The 27,712-nt window shown below is 47.2% G+C and overlaps 1 protein-coding gene across 1 annotated transcript; it reads left to right on the top strand.

Moving 5' to 3' along the window:
- Positions 1–10,837: 10,837 nt before the first annotated feature.
- On the top strand, positions 10,838–26,585 carry LOC104341877 (scavenger receptor cysteine-rich domain-containing protein DMBT1). The gene is made up of 12 exons (XM_086481006.1): positions 10,838–10,874; positions 12,793–13,125; positions 14,555–14,878; positions 16,427–16,750; positions 17,932–18,255; positions 19,071–19,394; positions 19,843–20,166; positions 21,897–22,220; positions 22,988–23,311; positions 25,333–25,506; positions 26,263–26,333; positions 26,472–26,585. Exons 1-12 carry the CDS (start codon positions 10,838–10,840, stop codon positions 26,583–26,585), a joined length of 2,997 nt encoding a protein of 998 aa, XP_086337132.1.
- Positions 26,586–27,712: the final 1,127 nt, after the last annotated feature.

Genomic DNA, 27,712 nt, shown 5'->3' with positions numbered 1-27,712 from the left:
AAAGTAAGGGGATTGGTGCCTAGCAGGTTTCAAGTTTCTCTAGTTTTTAAACTGTAACCACTCGGTGAGGTTTCAAAACACACACTTCTAACATCCTAAATCTGGTGATTTCTGCAACACAACCGTTGACCTAAAACCACCATGCCCACTAAACCATACCTAGGTTTCCATGAGCCAAAAACCCCCCAAACCCCTTCAATGAAAACACATAGCAGAGGGGGAGTTTTAGGAAGCGAAACGTCACGGGAAAGGGTGGTCAAACAGCCTAAAGTCATGCTGTTGTGTCTGGCGAAATACTCCACACAAAGAAAGCGTCATCCCACCAGAGGGAGCTGCGAACTCGGTGGAGCTGCAGGGAGTTCGGTGTGAGCCAAAAGGTGAGCTCTCCTTTTTCCAGTACTTCTGCCTTTTGTGCATCTGGACACCAAGAAGAGCCTTCTTTTCCTTCTATAGGAAGGGAAGCTTTCGGATTATCTCTGGCAAATGGTTTATGTTCCCCAGAGATTTGCAGTTCCCTTTATGAACTGTTCACTTTCATCCCCCAGTCGCTACAACTGCACATCCCTGATGACCAAGACAGAAAATGTTATTCTCCATAAAGCATGAATTTTTTAAAATGTCTATTGTTCTGTGATCAAATGTGCTTTCGGAATTATGTTACCTGCTCCAATAAAGCCCTTAATACCAAAAATTATGATACCATTAAGTGTCTCACCATTAATTTCTTTTTTTTTTTTTTTTTTTTTTTAATGCTACAAAACATATACATGTGTAAATGTACTGACAAGGGAAGTTGGAAAAATGCGCTGTAGCTGGGCATCTGTCAAAATACTTGGTGATGATGTACAGTGAAGTGAAGGTCCAGAGCTTGAACACCTTCAGGTCTCTGACCCAACAGGATTTGGAGCTTGTGTCTGTAGCCACTCATCCCTGGGTTTCTGCCCTGGTACCTCCAGGCTGTGCTGTGCTATCTGCAAGCAGGACTTTTGCACGAAGGGCATGGACGAGCCCCCGAGGAGCTTCTTTCTCTTCAGCTGGAAGAAACTCTTCGACTTCGTTTCAGGGCAAAACTTCTGTGTGAAGGACTCCATTCATTTTGCGTACAAGACAGCCCAATCACAGATTCCCATTCACGTAGAAAAGGGTCAGTCAAGACACAGGTACCTCCTAGAAAGTCTTTACAGCCTGAGGAAAGCTCACCTCATCCACGACCAGGCTAGACAACCAAGATCTTGCCTTTGGGTGACACATCAGCCAAGAGTAGGAGCACCCTGCCTTCCGTCCCCGCTATCCTACAACTTAACCTCTTGTGTGCCTGCTGTGACCTCCTCCAACAACTGTTTTTGGATGTCAGTCAAGTTACGTCACTCAGAGAAGAGAGGGATCACAAGTCGACGCATAAAAATGGGCAGAGACCTACTAATGGAGTCTGGGAACTAATGAGCTGCTGGATAACAAAAGTGAAGTGTTGATGTGGTGAATGGTCTGGACAAACTCCAGCCAAACATTATCCCTCACTGTTTGTCCAGGACCTTTCTTCAGTGCTGGCTAAAAGTTTCTCCCCATCCTAGTACCAACTACCTTCGTGGTATCATCCTCATCAGAGACTGAGAATGGGCTGTGGTTTGCAGAGAGATATTTCTGAAGTTTTGGCAAATACGTACAGGTCTCTCCTCCCTCATCCCGTTTCCAGCTTGCAGATCTCACAGATGAGTCCTCATTGTCTTCATCTACACATAGTCCTCATCCATGAGGCATTAGAGCGACACCATGCTGGTCAGGAAGGCCCTCCAAGTGCTCAGAGGGGAAAAAAAGGATTAAACAGATTGTGTAGGTACAATTACATCCTTGAGCAGCTCCTTATTGACAGCTTTCTCCTTCACGCCCTGAATAGCTTTGGCCTTTATTTGCTATCATCCAAACACATCCCCAGGAAGAGTCTGACTCCAGATGGGCACTAGTTATTCCTTTGAGGATTAAACCTCTCAGCACAGAAGGGGAGAGGGTTTTTGCTGTGACTGCTGGAGGCCTAAGCAACAAGAGCCCCAGAGCCTCACCCAAAGCAAGGTGCTCATGGAAAGGATGTGGCACTGCTGATTTCTCCCAAGATATGCTTCAAGAATGAAGGACCCATCTAGTTTCTGCAGAGTTTTACTCCTTAGTTGGAAGCTTTCCAAGAGCTGTAATGAATAATGACAGGTCTGTTCTGCAACAGAGAAGGCCTGAGGCACCTCACCAGGCTGATGCTGGAAGAACAGGGAGGAATTCACACGCTATTCACCTGGACAGAGAAAATATTTACTTCTTTGAGCACAGGAAATTACCCTCTCCACTGCAGTTCTACTCTCAGGAATTTAAGGCATCAGCAAGATACCTCAAGAACATCAAGAAGAGGAAAGGCCATCTCATCTGAAAGAATGATGAGCTTTTGGGTAAATTGTGAGTATTTCTTCAAAGCAAACGTAGGTGAGGTAGAGATATTTAAAGCAAATTCAGTAGCAGAACTAACGGGGAAATGGGTTTCAAACAAAAGAACACACTAAGAGGTGTTAATGCTTCAGGAATTGGAGGTAACTGGGCTGAAGAAATTAAGTTATGTATTTGAAGTGAGGACTAAATTAATTAATTGGAATTAATACTTACCTAGAGACCTTTGTTAAAAAGATGAGCAATTTGTTCCATAGGTAACTTCCTCAAGTGGAAGAGAAGATCAAATACTACCACAATACTATTTGCCTGCATAGTCATCTATCACATTATCTTGTAGATAAGAAGATGACTGCACTTGAAGTTAGAGAAAGTTGTCAGTCATCAAAACCTGGTTGAAAATATCACTCAACTGAAAAAGCAAATGAAATTTACAGCCCTAAAAAAAAAAAGAAGTCATAACTATTGATACCAAACTTAAACAAGTCATAAGAGTTGGGCCATTGTTAGCCCTTGAAGTTGTATAGTTGCCTTATCTCAGTCAGCAATTAGGCAGCCTCATCAAAATCTATTCATTAGCAAACAGGACATACCTCCAACAGTCCTAATTGTTGATGATCAGTTCCTGTAACTTTCATCACCTGTACAAACTGATGTTTATAGAGAAAATCCTTCCCTACTTTGCCTGAGGATTTAATGTTTGCAACGACTGATGTCAAACAAAAAAGTGTATGCATTAGAACATGGTGTTTTAATACAAAGGATTGAGAATTTGCACTAATCAAAGTCCTTTCTGTGTGCAAAGCCAGGTTTTGTAAACAAATTAATGTCTACTTAAAGATGTTTTTGCAATTACACTATAGAACTTAACACTTTCATGAACTATTTAATGCATCAAACTGCCGAAGTTGCAGAACAATTAAGCCTTGACTATCACACAAGACCTATGGTTCTTACCAGCGAGTGCAACACTCCGTCTACTGGATCGGCAAGGCTGCAGTGTGCGAATATCACAGTCGAGTGTGTGCGGAAAATCCTGGCACCAGTGGTCAGTGTTCACAATGGAGGCAGAGGAGTCCTGTAAAAATAAACTTTATTCGAATAAAGGGAGAGTCCACTGGGCATATCCTGTGGGGTCTCTCAAAGTTGCTGGGGTCGCAGCCTCCTTTTTATCCTAATTTCCCAGCCGCATAGGACCCTCTCCCATTCCCCACTGGCTAAGGTACTAGGAAGGCACAGAATTCCCGATCGGCCTACTACATATACTACATTTTTGCCCCTTAACGTGCCCCCCCCTTTGCATCATGCATCGTATGTTTCATTATCATATAATTATGCATCTCCTTAATATTAATAAGCCTATTAAGCCTGCACACTGTTTCCTAAAGTTGAAAAGTTCAGACTTCCCTTGAGGTTTTTTTTTTTTTTTAATGATTTTTCTTTCAGGTTATCTTATCTAACAGATCTTTGTAGTCTGGTGAGTTCTCCCGATGGTCTCTCATTGCTGAGATACACGGCACCTGGTGAATAGTGTCGTATCTCTGTCAAGATCTCCTTGTCTTAGTCTTATTACTTACTAAACACATGGCTCCTCTGGATAAAGAGTGCCATGTACTTCCAAAACCACTCTCCTCCTTATCTATTGACTCTTTAGGTCTGAGGTATCTTGTACCAGCCTGGGTAAATGTTACTATATTTTTGTAAAGACACTCTCATAATCCTATTAGGTGAACCACATAGACACAGCAGGTGGTTCCGATCTCCCTGCTGCAGATGCTGAGCTTCTTGCGGAGCCCTCGCACTTGGGCTGAGCCAGCGAGAGCCGGTAGGCTGAGCCCTGCCTGTTGTAGCGTCCCACTGACAAACGTCCCTGTCAGGCTGTGACCATAAAGCCATGCATTAAATCAGCAAAAGCCACAAAGAGGCTGAATATATACATACCAAAAGTATTTCAGTGAAAGTGTTGCAGAAATTGCCAGATTTAGGATTTTAGGATACTGCTTGGAAATCCCCTTCCTCTTCCCATCTTGATTTGAATATCAAGAATTCTAATTAGTGGATATTAGTAAAATAGAGAGTCATGATTATTTTGGGAAGATAAGTCTCAAATGAAATAAATGATCAAACATAAAATAAAATCTGTACTGCCAATGCTGCTAGCATACCCCTGTAAAGTCCCAGACCTAAGGTGTTCATTAACCAATAATCTATTAATGGTCGGAAACAAGGATAACGTGTTATGGTCCAAGATGTCTGCTAGATAGGACTTATTATGGGACTCATTGTGTATAAACTTTGAATCATGACCAAAGTAGGTACGAGCCAAGAGCCTACGAGCCAAGGACATGTTCCTTGACTAAACATGGTCAATTCGAGGAGTGGTCGAGACCTCTGACTCATGGACCACTTACCCAAATTATATCCCCTACTCAAAAGGGAACAACAGAAGACTAGGACAGAGGCTGCGCCCTAATTTGCATCAGAAGCAAGAAGAGAAGAACCAATCATCGAGAGAATGATAATGAATATGCATTGTATAGACTGAATATGCATGAATTTAATGTATAAATATTTGTTGATTGCAACATGCAGGCGCACATCTTTGGGAAAGGATCCCATGTCCCCAGTGCACATTGTTAATAAAGGACATCTCTGCTTATCTAACTTTGTGTAGAGAAGTTTTTCTTACTTCTGCTGATTTGCAACAGAAGGTCAGGGTGGCCTCAGCAAGAGGCTAAGCCAAACTCGAGCAGCCACCTCAAGTTTGGCTGAAAAGTTGGGAAGCAAAAGGCACAAGCAGCAATCCAAGACAGAAAAACTGAGGAAAAGCAACACCTGCCCTGAAAGTTTGGAATTCTCAAGGAGCCAGGAGAGACAGCTAAAATGGGAAGGGATAGGCAAGGGTTTCTGAATGCTCCAGTCACCCTGAGCTGTGCCACATGTAGCCATGCAAGGAGCGACAATCTAGGAGCTAATGGGGTTTAGAGGAGAGGCAGAAGAGAGCTCAGGCAGCCTTGCAGCACTCCCAGGTGGAAGCAAGGGAGCTCAGACCACCAGAACAAGCAGGAGAGATCATGGGCCTGTAGGAACAGCAGCGGTCTGAGAAGCTCCTTACAGGTTCCATGAAAGAAAACAAAATAGTAGATAGGGCAGCTCAGACAATAAAAATCAATGGTGTGGTGTCCCCCTAAGGTCAAGTGTCTACATGTCTTTATTTTTTATAAAAACAAAAAAAAAGAGATGTTCTCTCCCTTGACGATGAAGAATACTGTAAAAAAAAAAAAAGATTAGAAAAGCCTCCTGCAGTCAGAAAGCTACAAAAACCCCTGACTTGATCCTGCAAAACACAAATACCCACTGGTACGACTACTAGTGCTCCTAGGATATCCTCTCCACATTCCAAGCCAAGAACTTCACACCAGGGGAGGTTTAGATTGGACATTAGGAAAAAATTCTTTACCAAAAGAGTGGTCAAATGTTGGAACAGGCTGCCCAGGGAGGTGGTGGAGTCACCATCCGTGGAGGTGTTCAGAAAACATGTTGATGTTGCACTTCTAGACATGGCGTAGTGGGCATGGTGGTATTAGGTAGATGGTTGGACTTGATGATCATAGAGGTCTCTTCCAACCTAATGATTCTATGATTCTGTGAATGGGAACTCTTCCAATGCACAGGACATGTCCAGGACAGACACACACACTCAGCTCTAGGGCCAGGGGCGCTGTACTAGAGTTTAGGAAAGGGCATGCAGCCAAGACAGCGTTGCCATCCCACCTCTCTTGATCCAGCCTGGTAGAGCCTAAACCAGGTGATGGGTTTCAATGAAGCAAGGCCAGTTATGGAAGACGCGTCGGGATTTAGAAGCACAGCCTTGTCCTTGTGCTGAAAGAGGTGTAGCGCAGGATGGGGTCTCCCTAGGGACCACAGCCAAAAGCATCTGAGATAATCAGACTTCTCCAAGATCTAGATGATTATCCCCACAGAGAGGCTTTGGGGAACGAAAGAAAGGGAAGGACCTTTGTGGACCTTGGCCAAGAGATGGCTCTGTGGTTTGGTGTGCCCCTGAGCCCCACAGAGCCCGCAGGGAAGCCCAGCTGCTTGCAGTGGTGCAGCTGCCAAAGTCCTGTTTGTAATCAGTGACGGCCTTACCTCCTGACAGAGGCAGCCAGAGACACCAGGGCACGGCTCCAGGCTCGGCAAGACACGGTCCAGAGAAGGAAAGTTGTCCTAGGCCAGGTGGCAATGCCTTCCCTCCTTGCCAGTGGGGTTGACCCATCCGTGCTGAAATCTAGAGCAATGTCCCAGCCAGAAGGCAACCTGATGAAAAGGAAGCCTACTAACCCTCTTAGCTGTGAAGATGAGGCCACCTTTATTGCACACCTGCTCATGGCCAACACATTCTGTCCAATGACCACTAGGGCAGGAGCTAAGACATAAAGGAAGAGATATAAAACTGTAAGATTTAACTGTCTCTAAACCCACCAAAATTAGGACTAATTTTTTCCTCTCTTTTATTGTCAGGATGCTGAATGCATTCATAGGTCTTAATTGCCCAAGCCTGGAGCCTACACTTACGCCCAGGGGCTCCATTTAAGCTCAGGGTAAACTCAGGGTTGGAAATTCAATCCTTACCTGAGCTCTGATGTGGGTGTGCCTGTTCCTGTGTTGTTCTTGCATTTCCCGGATTGACCTTGGTGCTGGCTCGTTACCTCGTCTTCACCTGATGATTATCGTAGAATCACAGAATCACAGAATGGTTTGAGTTGGAAGGGACCTTAAAGATCATCTCGTTCCCAACCCCCCTGCCATGGGCAGGGACACCTTCCACTAGATCAGGGTGTTCAAAGCCTCATCCAACCTGGCCTTGAGCACTTCCAGGGAGGGGGGCATCCACAGCTTCTCTGGGCAATTATTGTACTGTTGGTAGGCCCCATTGCTCTCATTACCTTTCTCTGCTCTTCTGGTGATGTGTGACCGTTCCCTGTGGTGAGCTCATTGGTTTTCCTGTGGTGTGGTTGCCCTCAGCTCCTGTCTTTTCTTCCTTTAGAGAACAGCTCTGTTCTTATATACTATAGTCAAATGCCTTCGCTCACATGCTGTGCTCCAAATGTCTGTGTGCCCTGTTCAAACACTTGCATTCAAGCCACATATGGCTCATGCTATGCCTAGCACCATATTCCTTTCCTTCCCATCCTGTCAATGTTGCAGATTTACATCAATGCTGCAGCACGGCTTTGCATGAACAAATTGTGTTACATGCTCTTTAGAAGACTTTAGGAAAGAGCAATGCAGCAGACTCCCCTCCTTCAAATACAGTGAGGGGAAATACGCCAAGGCTGGATGCTTCCAAAAGCAGAGCGAGATAAAGGAGTAGAGGAACGCAGAGATGCACCAGTGCCTGGCCAAAGACCTGTTGTTTCCAGTAACCAGGGACAAAGAAGACTTACAGAGTTATATTAAAGCTCAATAGGAATAGGGCTGAAGGGTAAACGAGGAACTACAAAGCCTGTTGAAGTTGAAGCAAATAGTAAATACCAGGCTCAGAACGCAAGCTGAAGGAACAATCGCTACTCTAGAAAGACATATCTTGATTGAAAATGTGAACTACTAAGGCAGAGCAGGGAGACTCACTGGCACCTCTGACAAAGATCTGGGCATCAGTGGCTCCCTTCAGAGACATGGAAGGTGTTGCTGGTATTTTGTCCACAGCAGATAAAATTTATTCATTATATTCCAATATCTCATGGGCTCTCTCCTCTTGGGTTATGATCTCTGTCCCTCTTGCAGCCTTTCAGTTGCCAGCTCATCTGCTCAATTTTCTTCATGGTACGTGATTCAGTAAGATTCACCTTGTGACACATTTCCTGTGCAAATATGACACAAAATGTCCTTTCTCTTTCCTCCTCTTCCACACTCCCATAATGCACAGAGAGAGAAAAAAATAGGAAAGACCAAACAAACTGGATGACCTGAATACCTATGCTATGACCTAAAGGGTTTCTGGATTCAGCCTTGGTCTGTGCCACGGTTTGGCTCAAAAGTAATGTGGTAGGTGCACCCACCCTGACCTGAAAACAACCGGGGCTTGCTAAAGACCCGATAAAGATCAGGTCTTTCTGGAGACTGGACAAAGCACACAAAGATGGGGGGTTTCCAGCTGTTGAAACCTGTTCCCTTTGTTTGCCTTTCGTTTTCCCTGCATTAGAACTGACCACAGGTCAGACTCGACTTGGGTATAAATGGAGCCCCTCCAGATAGCCAATTGGAGCTGGTCCTCCTTGGAGCAGCAGGGCTGCAGTCGGGGACTCTCCCTTGGGGTCAGGACGCTGCCTGAGGAAACTTCCCGGGACTGAGCGCCCTCACCCTCCCCACACCTTTGGTGAGTGAATACTGCTGGATATAGCCTTGAGTGAGCCCTCACCCCTTTGGGTGAGTGATTCCAGTTTCTGGGAAGCCTTAAAAGAGAGATTTCCTCCCTTTTAGGGGATGAATGCATGCAGATTTTGGATCATTTTTCTCAGAGGCCTGTTTAAAAAAACTTAGGAATTCTTAAGTCAGGCTGTGTGGTGGTATATTCCCAACTGACATCTGGACTACTTTGGTCTGTCGGAGCATTAGCTAACTTTGGTCAGAATAAATCCCAATTTTGAGTCTGTCTGTTCTTGAGTGCCTCTGCCTGGCCCCTGGGTTTGCGGTTTGCTCAGGTCTGTAGGGGTGTTCTGAGTGACTGCTCTTGGCTGCTGTGGGGGTGCCTCCATGACAGGTAAGAGCTACCAACATGGCCAGGGACCTAGAGCACATGATCAACAAGGAGAAGCCCAAAGAGTTTGGTTTGTTTTTCCTGAAGAAGATGAAGCAAAGGATGATGAGATAGCAGCTTAGGATCACTTGAAGGTCACCACTAAAGATGATAGAGCCAAAAACTTCTCGACAGGGGCAGGGTAGATAACGAGGCAATCAGACAGGCCCTGCACCTTATATTGTTCCTCATGCCTCCAAGTGTTCATCTTGGACATCTTCCAGAGTCAAGGCCAATCATACCATCACAGATGTCCAAAAATTCATCCGTAATCTGTGTCCATGAAAACAACTGGTCCCATGTCATCGAATTCACCTTCATCAGGCTGAATCTGAACTGGTGACTGTGAGTTTGGCCCTGTAGGTCTCAGAAAGTCTGCTTTTCCCCAGGAGCATACCAGTGAAAAACACTTCTCTAAGGGAAGAGTTAGTCCTGTAAACAAGTGAACTTCAGGCTAACTTAAAGTTTTTCTGAAAACAAACATTATTTTCATCACCAGTATTAAATACCAGAAATGTAGGTTTGCCAGTGTTATTTATCCGAGATGATGTTAAGAAAACTCTTTGCAAGCCATATCTCTCCAAAGGCCATGTTTGTCTTCTGCTCTGTACTTCAACCTCTTACTTGCGCATACTGTATCCCTGTCATGGGTCAATGTCTCACATTGCACTCTTTGATCCTGGAGTTCTCATTATTGCAAGTGGTTTTACAGTGACTTCATGGATGTGGCCCCATCCAGTTCCTAACAGACCCTTCCCCACCACCACTACACGGAGACTGTGTTTTACTGTCCCCCAGTTCAGGCAGGAGTTAATCCACAGGCTCGCTGAGGTGGGAAGGGACCTCTTCTTCCTCATCTAGTCCAGCCCCCTGCTCAAACAGAGGGTCAGCTAGAGCAGGTTGTCAAGGACAACATCAAGTCAGGTTTTGGATATTTCCAAGGATGGAGACTCTACAACCTCTGTGGGCAGCCTGTTCCTGTGTTTGACCACCCTCACAGTAAACCCTTTCTTGTTTTCTGCATGCTCCCAGTTCCTAGACAGCATTTAATAGTCAGAGTAACAGGCAGACAGAGATCATTCCTGCCTTCTCCAAGAAGTCCTCCTAGGGCACTGCCTGTTCCTGAGCTAGTCCTGCCAGGAGAATGGCAGTTTTAGAAGTGCCAGAAACAGTTTCCTTTTTTTTTTCCAAAGCAACAAGAGAGGAGAAAATATTCAGGACTCTCTAGCAGGGGTTATTTTTCCCTTAATATGTTGATCAACAGAAGAGCATGTAGGACTGAAGTCACACAGGGAGATGCAAGGAACAGGAGGGAGGGGGGGCAGCACTGGAGGTGAAGAGGAGAGGCCAGTTAGGGGGAGGAGTCAGGGTAAGGAATATTTGTCATCTACCTCCCGTCTTGGTCCTCACTGTCTTTCTTCTCTCCTGCCTCCCCAGCCAGCCACTTGACTGTCTCTCCTACAAGCACGATCTTCCTGCTCTACCGTACCAACCAGGCCTTCAGGAGCTGGGTTGTGTGAGGTCTCTGCTGCTAGCACGGGACCAGCAGGAAATCTTCTTCCACCCAGAGATACCCGCTGTGGGAGCCTGGCTGCCTTTGCTGGAACCAGGATGGAAACTGTGCTCTTCCTCTTGGCATGTCTTTGGGGTAAGTTTTCTCCTTTGCTCCTGGAGAACAGGGTTCTAGATACGGCCAGATAAATGGGACTCGTGATGGACTGACCCCACTCGTATCCTCAGCCTTGGCAAGGAAATGGGTTTCATGGCTGGAACAGAGGACTGAAGATCCAGGAAGGTTGGGTTTTAACTCCTAGCACTGGAAAAGGGCTTGATGTTTCTGAGACAAGAGAGGACAGTAGCAGAGATGATCACTTGGCTTCTGAAGGTCACCTAGAGATTTAGAGGCATTAACAATGGAAAAATACAGAGGCAAACCCTGGGAACAAACAAATGCAAGCATAAAGACAGTGTTTCCTTTGATTGATTCGTGTAATCCAGAATGTAGTCCTGGTTTTTTCCTCCACCCTAGAGTCACAGTCTGTGTTGGAGCCAAGACCTAAGAGTGAATAAGCACAGCAGACCTCCCTGTCAGAGACAGTGCTTAATGCAGCTGCATTTATGATCTGCAAATCAGCATAGTCCAATAACTTAAACCAAAATTAGTAAAAGAGTGGGATAAGGATTATCCCGAAAGAGCGCTGTCGGTTTTTAACAAAACCTGGTACAAGTTGAGGCTGTTTCAGGGGCTAGGAAGAAGTGAAGGCTGTGCCAGATCTGCAAAGCGTCAAGGAGGATGACCTGGGAATTTAAAGTCTGTTAGAAAAATATCTGTGCTTTCCAACAGCATAGAAGAGTGGACCTGGCAAGCCTTAGTGGCAACCCTTGCTCTAAAACCTCTGATCTAAGTGTACAAAGGCTGTGGGGAGCAGCACCCAGGACTGAAGATGTAGAAACGGTTTAAGTGTCTGACAGGGCTTTTCTGAATACGGAGGGATCTTCAGCATCTTCTGCCAGGCTTAGATCCCAACGGTAGCACCCACAAAGAGAAAGAGGCCTTCCTCTACCTCAAATCTTCCTCCCTTATGGATGGATGTTGACTGTAAATACCTTCTTTTCTGCACTGTATGGGAGTCCAGTTGTTTAGCACGGACAACACTGCAACTTGTCAGTAGCTGGGAGGTGAATCCTATCCTATGGACTGTAGGCCGTTGCCTTAATGTAGGTGCCTAAGCCATTTCAGTTGTCCTAGTTTCTCAGTCCCAGACTCCAACTACTGCTCTGGAGGGTGCAGGTCTACAAATGGCACTAGAGTCTTTCATTTAGGTGAGCAAACTGTGCTCTACATGCCACCAGGTGAGCGAGATCTGGCTAGCCAAGTTCTGACAAGCGTTCTGGTCAAGGATATGAGTATCCTGATTTGTACTCACAGAAGTGACCTGAAATCTTCCTTCAATAACTTGCACAACACAAGGAGAGTGGCAGACCTCAGGAGGAACATTCATGGTCTTGCGCAGGGAGCTGCACAATGACGGTGGGGAGGGATGACCCGAGACCCATGGTGCTACAGCAGCTCAGGTTGTGTGGAGGCATTTACTCTGGGACCTCCATCTTCCTAAAGATCATAATCTGAGGTTTTCCTCTCATCTTCCTGATTGTGTGGAGGGCACAGCATAGGGTTTCTGTGGTGTGGAGCCATCACACACCATGTAGGAGGGTGTGTTGGGACTGTTCCACGGCTGAAAATGATGAGTTCTCATCCCAGGTTTTGAATACCTGGCCCATGTCTGGGAGGGACATATTAGTAGGAATCCCATGGTCAGAAATGTCCTAAATGTAGAGATGTGTCAGAGGTCCTGCCGCCGTCTGTGTGAGAAATTTACAGCACTAATTAGCCAGTAAGCTTTTCTTACAACGTTCCTGCTGGAAAAAAAAAGTGGTGAGCATTTCAGCAATCCTTCCCTGGACAGACCCAAAATGGCATTATTCCTGCACGATGTTGCATTCCTCACTATCAGCCAAAACCTGGCTCACGCCCATTTTCCACCTTGGCTTGTTTTGGGATTCAGGTGTTGCCTACTCAGCTCCCGTCAGACTTGTGAGCGGCCCAAACCGCTGTGCGGGGCGGCTCGAAGTGTTCTGGAAAGAGCAGTGGGGAACTGTGTGTGATGATAGCTGGGATCTGTCGGATGCCAAGGTCGTGTGCAAGCAGTTGGAGTGTGGGGAAGCACTGTCAGCCCCTGGCTCGGCTCGCTTCGGTCAAGGAACTGGACATATCTGGCTGGATGACGTGGAGTGTGACGGTAGAGAAGCCAACCTTACTGCCTGCAGGACCAGAACCTGGGGAGAGCATAACTGCAATCACGGAGAAGATGCAAGCGTTGTGTGTTCAGGTAACTCACGTTTACTCCCTTCCCCGTGTGACCCCAGGAGGCCGTGCTGTGTAGACGGAGGTTTTTAAGCCTGTTTGCAAATTATTTTTTTTTTCTCCATCAGTGCTACTCTTAGGGATCAGGGTGGGGATGGCTGCTTCAGGCACTGGCCTGTACCATGCCCAGGGCAATGTTTTCCAGCCCAGTTCTACCAGTTAAACAATGTGGGTGGTGGTTGTGCTTGTTCTGTTACCAGGGCAGAACAGAGATCATAGTTCTTTTTTTTCCCTGATCCACATTATTTTTGCCTCTTATGCCATCACCATGAAGTTAATGGGCAAGGAGGCTGAAAGATCCCCACCTGGATGCACGTGCTCTCCATGTACATATTTCATGGCTGAAATACGCCAGGGAAGTTGAGCATTTATGCGGCCTCTTTCCATTTGTATTTTGCGACAATATTCTCTCCTGGTGGAAATATTTACTGTCCGGGACTGGGATGACAAATTCAATTGTGGGTCACTTATCTGCAAGCTGCTCCTAACTTGGATGTCATAGCATGGTGCTAATGAATGCTGAGCTCTAGGAACCGGGTGAGGAAGGTCTGAAGGTGTACCCTACCCTCTACATCATGGTTAACTGAGGAGTAAAGCTTAATCAAGCTGGTCATGGACTCCAGGTGGTGGAAAGAGGACTGGGAGATTGACAGGCTGCTCATTGCCCTCCCAAACACTGCTCTACTCAGCACTGAACAACGAAGCAAATTTCCAAACGTACATCCTGCTAGTTGGATCTAGAACTAACGGCGTTCAGGGCCGTATTCAGACCCAGACATATTTATGTCTAAATTGCAGGTGTCACCACTAGGGCTGGGTGTCTTCCTGCGCAGCAATGGAAATCTAGGGTGGAGTCAGTTCCCTACACAGAGTTGCCAAGTGCAATTAGAGGTGCCCTGGGACATCTGACACAACCTGGAAGATGAGATACAGGCCCTAAGGGTGACCCTAAGGGGGAATACCTACAGCATCACAAACGCTGCTGAATGTTTATTTGGGCATTTGAATCAAATGCCAATATTTTGACAGCTGAGCAGCTCCACAGACGTCATTGACTAACTAGAATCTCAACATCCATCTCACATGAAGACACTAACAGGTCTATAAGACATGTGGGTGTCTTAATCTGTAGCAAGTCACCACCCCTGGAGTAACATCACTGGAATTGCACAGCCCTGTTTCATAAGGGTTTCCCAGTCTGTGCTATTTATCTCTCTAATTCTGAGCTCTGAAACCACAGAAGAAGACACAGAACTTGATTCTCATCAGGCTTCACCTTGTCAAGTCCTGGGCAGTGCTAGTGGGGATCTTTCCTTGTCTTTGATCTCTAGGCAATCTTTCCATGTGCAATCCCTAATTCTGCTTTTGTTATTGTGGTTTTTTTTTTCCTTTTATTAATGCAGAAATTAAAAGAACAGCTAAGCTGCGATTAGTGAACGGTGCAAGTCGCTGTGCTGGGAGAGTGGAGGTGCTTTATGGAAAGCAATGGGGAACTGTCTGTGATGACAGCTGGGATATGATTGATGCTGACGTTGTATGCCGGCAGCTGGGCTGCGGGACTGCTCTATCTGCTCCTTCCTCAGCTTACTTTGGGAGAGGGCCTGCCCTCTTTTGGCTTGATGATGTGTCCTGCAACGGAACTGAAGCTGCCCTCTCCGAATGCAGTGCAAAACCTTGGGGAAGCCATAACTGTAAGCCCGGAGAAGATGCTGGTGTTGTGTGCTCAGGTAAATCCCACTCTGCATGACACAAGTGGGTTTTGTGGGGTGTGGAGAGATGCTGGAGGTGCTATAGGAGGCCCTGTTCCCTTTGGAGCAGCGCTGACCCCAACACCCAAGAGAAGTGTAAGATAAAATATGATTCATCCTCTCATCTCGAGCCTTAATAGCTCGTTCCTTAATGTCTTGTCCCTTAAAGTCCTGGATCTCACTGGCGCATCCCTTAAGGTCCAAGCCTTACTGTCTCAAGCCTTAATAGTTCGTTCCTTAATGTCTCAAGCCTTAATGTCTCAAGCCTTAGTGTCTCATCTCGAGCCTTAATATGTCATTCCTTAATGTCCCAAGCCTTAAAGACTCGAGCCTTAGTGTCTCAAGCCTTAATGTCTCGTCCCTTAAAGTCCTGAGTCTCACTGGCTCATCCCTTAAGGTCCAAGCATTTCTATCTCGAGCCTTAATAGCTCGTTCCTTAATGTCCCAAGCCTTAATGTCTCGAGCCTTAGTGTCTCATCTCGAGTCTTAATAGCTCGTTCCTTAATGTCTCGTCCCTTAAAGTCTGGAGTGGTCTTGCCTCTTCTCCTTAATTAAAATCCACCACCACATAAGCCACTGTTAAAAGACACTTGTAGGGCTCCCCACACACATGGCCAGTAGACGCCTTGGTAGAGCATCCTTTCTTGATGCAGAGAGCAGTGGCTTTGGCATCCCCACTATCCCACCCTCATGCCAGTAGACATAGTTCCCCAAAGTCTCTTGCATTAAGTGACATTCTTCCCATGGACCCTGTTGTCCCTCCCATCCTATTAGTATCAGGTCCTCCCGTGTAATTGGAGCCCCAAAGTTACACCGCCAAGTCTCCCTTCATGATCCCCAGAGCCACCCAGTCCTTCCCAGTTCACCAGCTGTCTGGTCAAGCAAGAAGCAGCATATGCCACAGCAGGTTTACCATTAGGCCTTTGCTCGTGGGACAGTTATTATGAATATGCTGATTGCTTGGACAACACTGGAAGAAGAGTTGGTTTACACCTGCCTTTCCAGTAATGAGGCGTTAATTAGTGTCTTTCCTCTGTAGCAGTTTTGCAGTATTTGTAGGGTCTTAATATATTGAGAAATAGACTTTCTGTTCATTGATTTGTGGGTAAAAACAGCATTAACACGAGGCTGAAGAGACAGTATGAGAGTGATCCTGGCACCCCTATGTATCTAGCACCTTCTGGTGCATGTTAAGGTACATGGGACATTTATAAGGGTCTGGCTGAAACCCCTTGCAACAGCAGACGGAGGCTAAAGCATCTTAAAAGCACTGAACATCCACATTTCAGCAAGACCAGGGCTTGCCCTCTTCAATCCCAAGTGTATTTAAGCTTGTAAAATCTGTTGCTGTACATCTAATGCTGTGATGGTGGAGGAAGTGCTTGTGTTGCCTCTTCACGCAATTTTTTCCCATGCAAAACTGTGAGAGATGCTACGTTCATTGCCAGGTGGAGAACAGATACATCAGACTCTGCACCAGATACTCTCCTGATTTTTTTTTCTTTTTCTTTTTTTTTTTCCCTGTAGGCTTTGCAGAACCTGCCCCGCTTCGATTAGTGGATGGGTTGACCCACTGCTCTGGGAGAGTCGAGGTGCTTTATGGCCAGCGCTGGGGAACTGTGTGTGACGATGACTGGGGCCTGGACGAGGCAGAAGTGGTGTGCAAGCAGCTGGGCTGTGGGAAGGCCTTGTCAGCTCCCCACAGGGCTTCCTTCGGGCAAGGATCTGGCTCCATTTGGCTTGATGATGTCAGCTGCAGAGGGACAGAAGCTGGTCTCTCCCAGTGCAGAGCCTCTCCCTGGGGAAGACACAACTGTGGGCATGGAGAAGATGCTGGCGTGGTTTGTACAGGTACCCATCACTCGTGGCATGTCACGGGGGAAGTTGTTTGTGAGCGACCCTTTCAGACAGACCCTGAGGGTCAGGTCCTTCAGGACAAATAGCTCTTCCAAAGAAAGTGACACAGAATGCTTCAGAAGTGCTTCGGAAAAAGATGTGTCTAAACCTATAGACAGTTCTGACCTCCCTTTCCTCATTGAAGTCTTTCTCATGAATTGCTTCTGGAGGTCAGTTTGCTACAGCAGACAGAAGAAACACTTATTTTGCGGTGTTTTCTCAGCTCAGCTACTCTTCAACCCAATAATTTTGCATTTCTTATAGTGCAAGAGAGAACAGCATCTGGAGCAGGAGGGATCTTCTTGCTGATTAAGTCAGCTACTGCCCAAGCCATTCATGGCTGGCAGCTCTGGGTCTCAAATGCTACCATTCTTCTTGTTCCCCTTCCTTCACACAGATTCAGGAAATTACATCTGTCAGGGATGCCTGTAGGTCCTCCAGTCCATCGCTCTGCCCAGCCAGTCCTGAGCAGTTCCCATCAGCAGCTGCGCAGTCTGTGGAGGAGAGATTTGTATCTCAGACCTTAGATGTGAAAAATGCAGATGTTCCATCTAACAGTGTGGGCTGGCTTCACATCCGTGAAGAAAATAGGCACCTCCATTGAGATTCGTCTGGCCTTTCTCATAGATCCTAGAACCAGATACCTGATGTTCACCAACACCAGAGCTAGAACACTTCAGCATGTGACACTAGCAGTCCTCAACCAACTATTTCTGCTTTACCAAAATTCTGATTCTGGATGCTAGGAGTCCTTATCACAGCCTAGACCATAAGGCGACCTGATGCTCCCGGACCCGTGTTAGTCCATGGGTCCCTTCGCAGCTCAGCTAGCTAGCCCAGTGCTACTCGCCCTAGTCTGGTCCACCACAATAACAGGCTGCAGGCAAAACTGTCGTCTTCTGAGGAGTTAATGGTTCAAACAGAGATGGTTGATTTTAACGGGGGCTAGTCAACAAGAAAGGTCCACTGGAGACCGCCGCTCGGAAATTGCTGCAAGGATTTGCTGAGCTGATATGAAAAAATGAACAATGTCTGTCTATGCCAGGCTGGTGCAATCCAGGGCTGAGCAGCACAGCGCTCTACCCTGCCAGCAGAGACCAAAATACAACAGAGAACTTCTTTATTTCTCAACACAGGATTTGCAAAGCTGCTTCCAGTCAGGCTGGTGAACGGTTCAAGCAGTTGCTCTGGGAGACTCGAGGTGTTTCATGAGCAGCAGTGGGGAACCGTCTGTGACGACAGCTGGGATATGACAGATGCTCAAGTGGTGTGCAGGCAGCTGGGCTGTGGGACAGCACTCTCAGCCCCTGGCTCTGCTGGGTTTGGACGAGGAACCGGGCAAATTTGGCTCGATGATGTGAACTGTGCAGGGGCTGAAACGGGCCTCGCTGATTGCCCGGCACGGTCTTGGGGAGAGAACAACTGTAACCATGGAGAAGATGCTGGTGTGATCTGCTCAGGTACTGTTATGCCGTGAAACATGGGGTGCAATGGGGGCTAAGATTCGGGAGGAGATGTCTGTGGACCAGGGGGACACGTTTTAGCATGGTGTTGCTTTTAGACGGGATACATAAGGAGTGAATCCAGCGCTACTCTAGATTTCTTAGGGCATGCAAGACACCTGCATAGTGCTGGGGAATATGAGGGAGCACCCGGTGCTCCTCTGGAGCAGCAGCTGGAAGCCAGGCAGAATAAACTGGGTCCCAAAATGGGCATGTGTATTCAGGTGGCTAAAATCCCATCCACAGTATGGGCCAAGTGGGGAGAAGGCAGGCCCAGGTGCTGTCACCAGTGATGTGTGGGAGGATTGTGTTGAGGAACGAGGTAAAGGGCCCTCTCCACTCAGGATTAGAGCAGTTCAGCATCGTGACAGAGAGACCTGTGCCCCCCATGGCTGGGGAATATTCCTGGGAAAGTGATCTGGGGACGAAAACCAAAGGAGACAGGCTGCCCTGGCCTGCCCTGACCTCTGCAGAAAATGGGAGCGCTGGGTAGCCCGTGATGGCACTGGCACCATCTGCAGATTACCCGGGGGCCTGAGCCAAGAGTTCAGCTGCTTGGAGCTCGCTCCAGTAGTAATCTACTGCAGGTACACATGGGCTCTGAGACGGTGCCACCTCATGCAGGTGGCAAAGCTCACATGCTCTGCTGATCACCACCCATGTCCGCAATTGTTTTTGGCACAAGACCCCTGGGAGGAGGGGGTATGCCCTCTCCACAGAGCTCTGAGGCATACAACGCTCCTCAAACACTTTGCCATTGTGTTTTGATCCAGGTGCTGCAGAACCAGCTGCTGTCCGGCTCGTGAACGGTCCGAATCGTTGTTCTGGGAGAGTCGAGGTGCTTCATGAGCAGCGGTGGGGAACCGTGTGTGATGACAACTGGGATATAGCTGAAGCCAGTGTTGTGTGCAGGCAACTGGGCTGCGGGACAGTGCTGTTAGCCCCTGGTTCAGCTCATTTTGGGCAAGGGCGTGACCCAATCTGGCTGGACAATGTGGCTTGTTTAGGGAACGAAGCTGCCCTCTCTGAGTGTAAGGCTAATTCTTGGGGGTCCCATAACTGCAATCATGGAGAAGATGCTGGTGTAGTGTGCTTAGGTAAGCCTCTCTCTGTGTCTATCTGCATGACGGGAAACGTTTCCTCTTGACAAGAGTGGTATTTTTGTACCACCCCAGCAGCAGACTCTGTCTTCAAGTGTCTTGAACCTGGGATGTGAGCTCTCTTTCATCATAGTGGAGATCTGTTAAAAATTCCTCTTTTTTTTTTTTTTTTTTTTTTTTTTTTTGCATGTGTGTAGCTGTTGTTGTAAACAGAAGCTGTGTGCTTTCCTTGACTTGGATTTCTAAATTATACACTGCAGAACTCGATACACAGTCCATTGTCCACTTAGCTCTCAATACTAGAACCGGAGAATGTATCCCAGCATTAGGCAACTGGATAAATACATCCTGGATGTTATTAGTCCCACATACATTTCATCTTATTTTCAACCAAGCAAATGGCAACTTAATTTATATCTATCCTTGCCCTTGTTTTTTTCATCAGACAACCCAAGAATAGCTCCACTGAGGTTAATGAATGGACCAAATCGTTGCAGTGGGAGAGTTGAAGTTTTTTATGGCCAGCAGTGGGGAACCGTATGTGATGACAGCTGGGATATAAGTGATGCTGAAGTTGTTTGCCAGCAGTTGGGCTGTGGGAAAGCCCTATCCATTCAGGACTCAGCTTATTTTGGAGAAGGATCTGGCCCAATCTGGCTGGATGAGGTGAACTGCATAGGGACTGAAAGTGCCCTCTCCAGATGTAAAACCAGTCTATGGGGAGTCCATAACTGTGGACATAGAGAAGACGCCGGTGTTGTGTGCTTGGGTAAGTCTAATCTTTTGCCACCATCTGCTCGACTTTTGGGTTATGTGGAGGGATGTTTGAAATGCGATAGGGTACCCTCTTCCCATTTTATGACTCTAAAACCATACGCACTGGGCAGAGAAAGTGCTTCAAATGGGCCTGTGGGTAAATCCTTCAGTGTATCCCTCTCCTTCCCATTCAAAAGCTAATCATAACACTGCGGTGCTGCAGTCCAGCCTGCTGCTGTCTGTGCAGAAGAATTTAAAATTGGAACTCTTTCCCATGTGAGTTGCCAGTAAACCTGGTGGCATTGCAGGATTGGTGTGACTCACCCTGTCACAGAGCGTGTAGAGTCACTTGGACTCTTCTACTGCTGCCAGTGACAAGCCCGATAAACATATCACACTTGAAAAATCAAGATACACTCCCCATTTTTCTCTTTCTTTCCTCTTCTAGACAAGAATATTAAAAAAACTTCCAGAAACCCGCTTAATCTACCTCTTCTCTTTCCTCACCTGGTAGAATCACCTTCACAAGACCTTTTTTCATCAATTTTTCTAGTGTCTTCTCTGAAACCTCCACAGTTGAGACAGATTTCCTCAAAGTGTTGCGGCACTGTACTTTGTTGCCACTAGCAGGAAACCCTGAGCTCACTGCCGTTACCCGGAATTTATTCTACACCCTCTTGTCTCTTTGCACTGTGCATTACTACCATTTATTCTTTGCATCTACCTTTTGTTAAGGTTGTTCCATCCTTTTTCTGTTGCCTCAGCCTCTTCCCATTTCCCTTCTGAGACACAATTTTAAGCTTCTTCATCCTCTAGATGATCATTTTACATCCCAGAAGTGGTGAACTTTTGCCTTGCCCTTGCAGGAGATAAACTGTTTTCCTCTGGTTACTTGCCCGCACCTTGAAAGCACCCTGTGGATTCACTGACTAAACACAGATGCCTGTCTGAATTAAACATCCTACTGTCCCTTTGCAGCCAGTGAGGACTGAGTCAATGCAGGCAATGGCAGGATTTGGCCCATCCTGATGCAGATGGCCAAAGCAGGTTAAAGAAATTGCAACCCAACAGTGCTCATTTCCTTCCATCGACAATAAAGGGTAGTAAGGGTCCTCTGCAGAGCTGTAAAAGTGAGGTTCAGCTGCCCAAACATAGGTGTCTAGTGTCATCTGAGATGTCCCACTATATCCCACCCAGTCTCTAATTGCAAATCCAGAAGGGCACCCTTGGGTCCCGCATCAAGTCTACCACTCCCATTGGGATGTCTGCGATTCCCTGGGCAACTCAGATGGTGCAACCAACACTCGGGAAAGCCAATCACCCCTGGAAGTTTACGCTTAAGGGTTCCAAGTCTAGCTGAAGTGAATCATATCCCAGTTTTCTTGCAGAGTTGTCTAAAGAGGACTTCCTTGATAATGTCTTTTCCTCAGTCAGTGGGGTTTCTTGCACTTGCTATCTGGGCACTGGTATCTTTCTAGTCAAAGACAGAGGGGGAAAGAAGGCTTCAAGCACTTTTGGGGGGAGATCCATCAATACATCTCCTTTCTTCAGTTTTGGTCAGCGCCTTTCCTTGACTTTTGGGGCAAGAGGAGGGAAAACAACCACCTTGAACCTTCTTTCTCCATGCTGCTTGTCACTGCAGGTTGTACAAAGCCAACAGGTACACAGTGCGTTTGCTGACGTGGCTAGCAGGAACCAGTTTGCCAGAATAAAACTGACCTGGTTCTTACCTTTTTGGTTCAGGTGTTCCAGAACCAGCCCCGATCCGACTAGTGAACGGTTCAAGCAGTTGCTCTGGGAGACTCGAGGTGTTTCATGAGCAGCAGTGGGGAACCGTCTGTGACGACAGCTGGGATATGACAGATGCTCAAGTGGTGTGCAGGCAGCTGGGCTGTGGGACAGCACTCTCAGCCCCTGGCTCTGCTGGGTTTGGACGAGGAACCGGGCAAATTTGGCTCGATGATGTGAACTGTGCAGGGGCTGAAACGGGCCTCGCTGATTGCCCGGCACGGTCTTGGGGAGAGAACAACTGTAACCATGGAGAAGATGCTGGTGTGATCTGCTCAGGTACTGTTATGCCGTGAAACATGGGGTGCAATGGGGGCTAAGATTCGGGAGGAGTTGTCTGTGGACCGGGGGCACACGTTTTAGCATGGTGTTGCTTTTAGATGGGATACATAAGGAGTGAATCCAGCGCTACTCTAGATTTCTTAGGGCATGCAAGGCACCTGCATAGTGCTGGGGAATATGAGGGAGCACCCGGTGCTCCTCTGGAGCAGCAGCTGGAAGCCAGGCAGAATAAACTGGGTCCCAAAATGGGCATGTGTATTCAGGTGGCTAAAATCCCATCCACAGTATGGGCCAAGTGGGGAGAAGGCAGGCCCAGGTGCTGTCACCAGTGATGTGTGGGAGGATTGTGTTGAGGAACGAGGTAAAGGGCCCTCTCCACTCAGGATTAGAGCAGTTCAGCATCGTGACAGAGAGACCTGTGCCCCCCATGGCTGGGGAATATTCCTGGGAAAGTGATCTGAGGAGGAAAACCAAAGGAGACAGGCTGCCCTGGCCTGCCCTGACCTGCCCTGACCTCTGCAGAAAATGGGAGCGCTGGGTAGCCCATGATGGCACTGGCACCATCTGCAGATTACCTGGGGGCCTGAGCCAAGAGTTCAGCTGCTTGGGGCTCGCTCTAGTAGTAATCTACTGCAGGTACACATGGGCTCTGAGACGGTGCCACCTCATGCAGGTGGCAAAGCTCACATGCTCTGCTGATCACCACCCATGTCCACAACTTTTACAACGCTCCTCAAACACTTTGCCACTGTGTTTTGATCCAGGTGTTGCAGAACCAGCTGCTGTCCGGCTCGTGAACGGTCCGAATCGTTGTTCTGGGAGAGTCGAGGTGCTTCATGAGCAGCGGTGGGGAACCGTGTGTGATGACAACTGGGATATAGCTGAAGCCAGTGTTGTGTGCAGGCAGCTGGGCTGCGGGACAGCGCTGTTAGCCCCTGGTTCAGCTCATTTTGGGCAAGGGCGTGACTCGATCTGGCTGGACAATGTGGCTTGTTTAGGGAACGAAGCTGCCCTCTCTGAGTGTAAGGCTAATTCTTGGGGGTCCCATAACTGCAATCATGGAGAAGACGCTGGTGTGGTGTGCTCAGGTAAGCCCCTCTCTGTGTCTGAGTCTCGATGGTTTTGGCAAAACATGCTGGGGAAATGTTTTCACCCTCAATGGAAGGTCTTCTTTGAGCTTATGATGCTCCTAGTGAGTCCTATTAACCACCATGGCATATAAACCCATTCCTATGTAATTTATACAACACTCATGGCCTGACCATGGTCAGCAGTCATCACTGATCCCGAATCGTGGAGTCACCATCAGCAAGCCCCAAGCTGGTGGCTGTATCAAGGTTTGTATCCAGCACCTCAGCAAATAAAGGCTCCAAGACTTTTCCAGGGTTGGAAAAGTCCCAGAAATATCTCATTTCTGCTGAGGTACAGGCTTGTGGTGTCATACAGAGAGTCACCTCTGAGTCCACACTGTTACATGAATACCACAGGAAAACTAAGCAGTGTTGTCAGCAAGTCTTGGTGGCTGGTTGATTGGGAAGTCTGTTTCATGCTATCACGAGAAGTAATAAAATGTCCCATTTCAGGATTTATAGAGAATTTTAGAAAGCTGAAAACACTGAATGTGTCTTTGCAGCCCTTGTATCTAAGTGCTTTTTCAGTTTTCAACCCAGTGTCTCTTACAATCTGCAATTCTGAAGAAACCTCTTGCTTTGTTAAAGCAATTGAGAAGCTCGTAGAATAATTCAGGTTGAAGGGACGACAGCAGTTCTCTACATCAGTTAAAGCAAGGTCAGCTATGAGGTCAAACCAGCAGACCTTTATCCAGTCTGGAAAACCTGGGCTAATATACTTTCACGGTAATCCTAAACAATCCCAGTATTTTCTTTAAAATCAGGCATTCTGTTTTCTCAACTTTTACTCATTCTTTTCTACATTTCTGGGATGTCAGAGCGAGAAGCTAGCAGAGCTTTCCTTAAGACCTTCCGCCCTTCCTTCCATCAAAAGCTTTGAGAAACTTCAGGAGAACAAAATGCTCTTTCAAGAGGAGTCATCTCCCCCACCGTGAACATAGCAAAGTACATGCCTGAGCTGAGCTGGTTGAAATGCTGTCACCCACTGCTGGGTTCTCAGCTATGGACAGGACAGACCCTTTGTTAAAAACCTAATTTTAACCTCCTCTTTTGGCTAATTTTATTTGGCACACTGCTTCAGTGCAGGAAAAGGTTGGCTGATGCTTTTTAAGACCATTTATTGTCCAAAACAGCTGTCTTTACCAGCTATGAGAATTTTCAAGGAAGATTAAGTGTCTATTAGGATACATTACCGTAATCTGCTTTCTCCTAGCAAATTATCCAGAAAGCATATGGTGAATATTGCAGTAACTGGAGTAAAATGTGTAAGGCCAAAAGAAAGTTTCATGAATTTGGGCATTGGACAGTCTGTTCACTGATGGACATTCCAAAGCTTCACACATGTGACCTGGTTTATTTGAGCACGCATCGTGTTCCTGGCCGTAGGTCTCCCATGCCATATAAGACACCTAAGAGTATGCAGACATCTATGTGGGGCTGGCTGATATGGTCCTGGAGCCATGAGACTGACACCCTTCCAACACTATAGCTAGAGGATGGCAAGGATGCCCCAATGCATCTCAAATGGGAAAAGACATCTAATTGGAGGCTCTTAAATTGTTCAATTTTTGCGGGATTTGACTGTAGATAACATTAGATTTTGATTTCAGAGCTCAGACCAGCAGATTGCTATTTATTCAGAGCAGGCACAGCGTCCCATGTCACTGTAGTGTTGGCAGGGATTCACACAAACCATCTGAAACATGCCTGCTTGGAAGGGATGCATTAGCACGTCTTACTGGCTGGGAGACAGAAATGCCACTCCCAGTCCTAACTGGGACATTTCTGACAGTCTGTGGGCAATGCAGAGCCACGCAGACTTTGGGGTAACCCTAAATGGATGGCCAAAATGTCCTCTTTAGCCATCTGTTCTTCATCCATGGGACAGCCTCATTGGCACTCGTCCCCTACAACGCATCAGCAGGGTTCAGGTGCAGCGAACTGTGTGCATTTATCCTTCTTGGTTGCTTTTTGTGCAGGTACTCCAGAAGTGCCTCTGCTCCGGCTGGCGAATGGCCCCAGTCGTTGTGCCGGGAGAGTTGAGGTGCTTCATGGCCAGCAGTGGGGCACGATCTGTGATGACAACTGGGACTTGAGAGATGCTGCAGTGGTGTGCCAGCAGCTGGGCTGTGGGATGGCCATGTCTGCCCCAGGTTCAGCTTATTTTGGGAGAGGTTTTGGCCGTATCTGGCTGGATGAAATTAAATGCTCTGGTACAGAATCAGCCCTCTCTGAGTGTGCGGCGAGGCCTTGGGGTGTCCATAACTGTAATCACGGAGAAGATGCGGGCGTTGTATGCTCAGGTAACCTTCACCAATGTCTCATCCTACTAGGCATTAGTCGATACTAAGCTTCTAGGCTGGATGTTGGGGCTGGTGGCTCTTTGTTCTTTCCCAGTCTAACCTTCTTGTCTTAGACAAGTACCACAGGGTGACGTTGGAGTTGCAGAGTTGGAGCTTGGTGTTTTGAGGGATGATTCCCATCCCTCCATGTCACATTTTTCCTATTTGCATTTTTCAAATATCACTATGTATTATATGCTCACTAGTAACTTTCAGTGGCTTGTCAGGCTAAAGCAAGCTGCTTTTGCCTTCCAGGTGGGACCTAAACCTCCCAGATGTTCTCCCCAGAGTGGAGAAGAAAGATGATGTTGTCAGCCAGCATGAGTACAACCTCCATTTAACCCAAACAAGAGTGATTTCTGAAGTCCAAAGAGCATGCAGTACAGAAGCAAACAGCAGAGGCTCAGAACTGTCACACTCAAATGCAAACACCCAACTGATGTGCCCAAATCAGAGGCATCTTCGCACTGGGAACCTATTCAGTTAATGAAGAGCGATAGCAAACTGCACGGGGCAAGACGGCCCAGCTACCCTCTGAATCACCTCGAATGCCTCTTCCTCCCCTAGCTGTAGAAGAACCTTTGGGTGACGTTGTGTCTAATCACCTTTGGGGATGCCTGCGCATGGTCCCACTGGCCGCAATTCCTTCCACAAGACAAGTTTCCAGGCATCTTCTCTCAGAGGTGGAAGGAATATTTGGAGAACAGTGTTGGGCACTTGAAGTCAACTTGAATTCTTGCAGTGTCTCACACTAGCATGCCTTTCCTGCCCAATAGGCCATACAGTTCCCATGCCAATTCATCCTCTGGCTGTATGGGCTTGGACAGCTTTGGGTCGCCAGCACCCTTCCCCCAGAAGTGTCCAGTTACTGCACCGAAGTCCTCACATAGCTTGCCCTCTCCTAAGTAAGACAGACTGAACCTCGTGGCCCTCTGAGATATTCCCTCCAAGCCTTAAACAATCTCTGTGCCTCTTCTCATCTGTTTAAAATAAAAATAAAAATGTAGGCATATACGTGAACTTCCTTTTCGTGTGAGTCTGTGTGATGCTTTGCGTTGAGGTCAGATTACCACCAGCTACACCTCATTTCTGCCCTCCCCAGAGTCAGACTGAACCAGGGCGCCTCCTAAAACCACGATGATATGAGCTGCTTAGGCTTGATTCAGAACAGGGTGAACTGGACTGGGGGGGAGGTGAGGGAGAGGGCATAGTCCTCTGCCCTTCCCGTAAAACCAGCTTGATGTGGCCAACTAATTTGGAGATGCCCAGTGTCAATATTGAGCTAAAGACCTTTGCTCTTCTCTTCATTGGGATTAAAGAATTTGTGTTGTGCTGACAGGCACAAAGTGCGTTGCTTTTTGGAAAGCAACAAATCACAAAAAAATCTGTGTTGGAGGCTAAGTCTTGATCAGACATTGCTGAAACGGGAAATTATCCACCAGCTGGGTGGTGGGAAAAGTGAAGGAGGAAAAGGGGTGAACTTCTCCCTAAGGGGTGCAGTTCTCCCACTAGGGTGGGACAGGCAGCTTATCTTCAGAGATAAGCTTGTGCGGTGCAATGTTCACATCCCAGGGCTCTTACGGCTGCCCTTGTCACTGGTCTGAATGTCAGTGGAGGCAAACGTTTCTCTGCAGACGTGAGAAATGGTGCGCTGCCATACCGTTTTGATCAATACTCATCATAGTCACTCATCGAATCAATATTCATCATGTTGGACCAACAGCTCCCTGCCAGATACATGCTCAAGCAGCAGAGGTCCACGAGCAGTTTATGAGACAGACAGATGTTCGGTTTTAGGGGAACTTTATTGATACTTTGTGATGTTTGCTTTTCAGTGGTAATAATGTGTTGAGCTGGGTTTTTCCATCAGTGCAGTTATAACCAAGTTTGTAGATCCTTCAAAGGATGAGAGAGAACGGTTTTGCCAAATGCTGGATGCTGCTAGGGCACACTGATGGTTCTGCAACATCCCTGCCCTTCGTCTTCTTAGCTGAATCTTGCTGGCCCATCTTCCTGC

Source organism: Leptosomus discolor, unplaced genomic scaffold (genome assembly GCF_034619465.1).
Source record: "Leptosomus discolor isolate bLepDis1 unplaced genomic scaffold, bLepDis1.hap2 HAP2_SCAFFOLD_27, whole genome shotgun sequence".
Lineage (NCBI taxonomy): Eukaryota > Metazoa > Chordata > Aves > Leptosomiformes > Leptosomidae > Leptosomus > Leptosomus discolor.
This window is presented reverse-complemented; position numbering and strand designations above follow the sequence as displayed.

Coding starts and splice junctions, on each gene's coding strand:
- LOC104341877 (XM_086481006.1), top strand. CDS start 10,838: ATGGAAACTGTGCTCTTCCTCTTGGCATGTCTTTGGG. Junction 13,126..14,554: donor TGTGTGTTCAGGTAACTCAC/GTTTACTCCCTT, acceptor TTATTAATGCAG/AAATTAAAAGAACAGCTAAG. Junction 22,221..22,987: donor TGCTGGTGTGATCTGCTCAG/GTACTGTTATGC, acceptor GTTTTGATCCAG/GTGTTGCAGAACCAGCTGCT.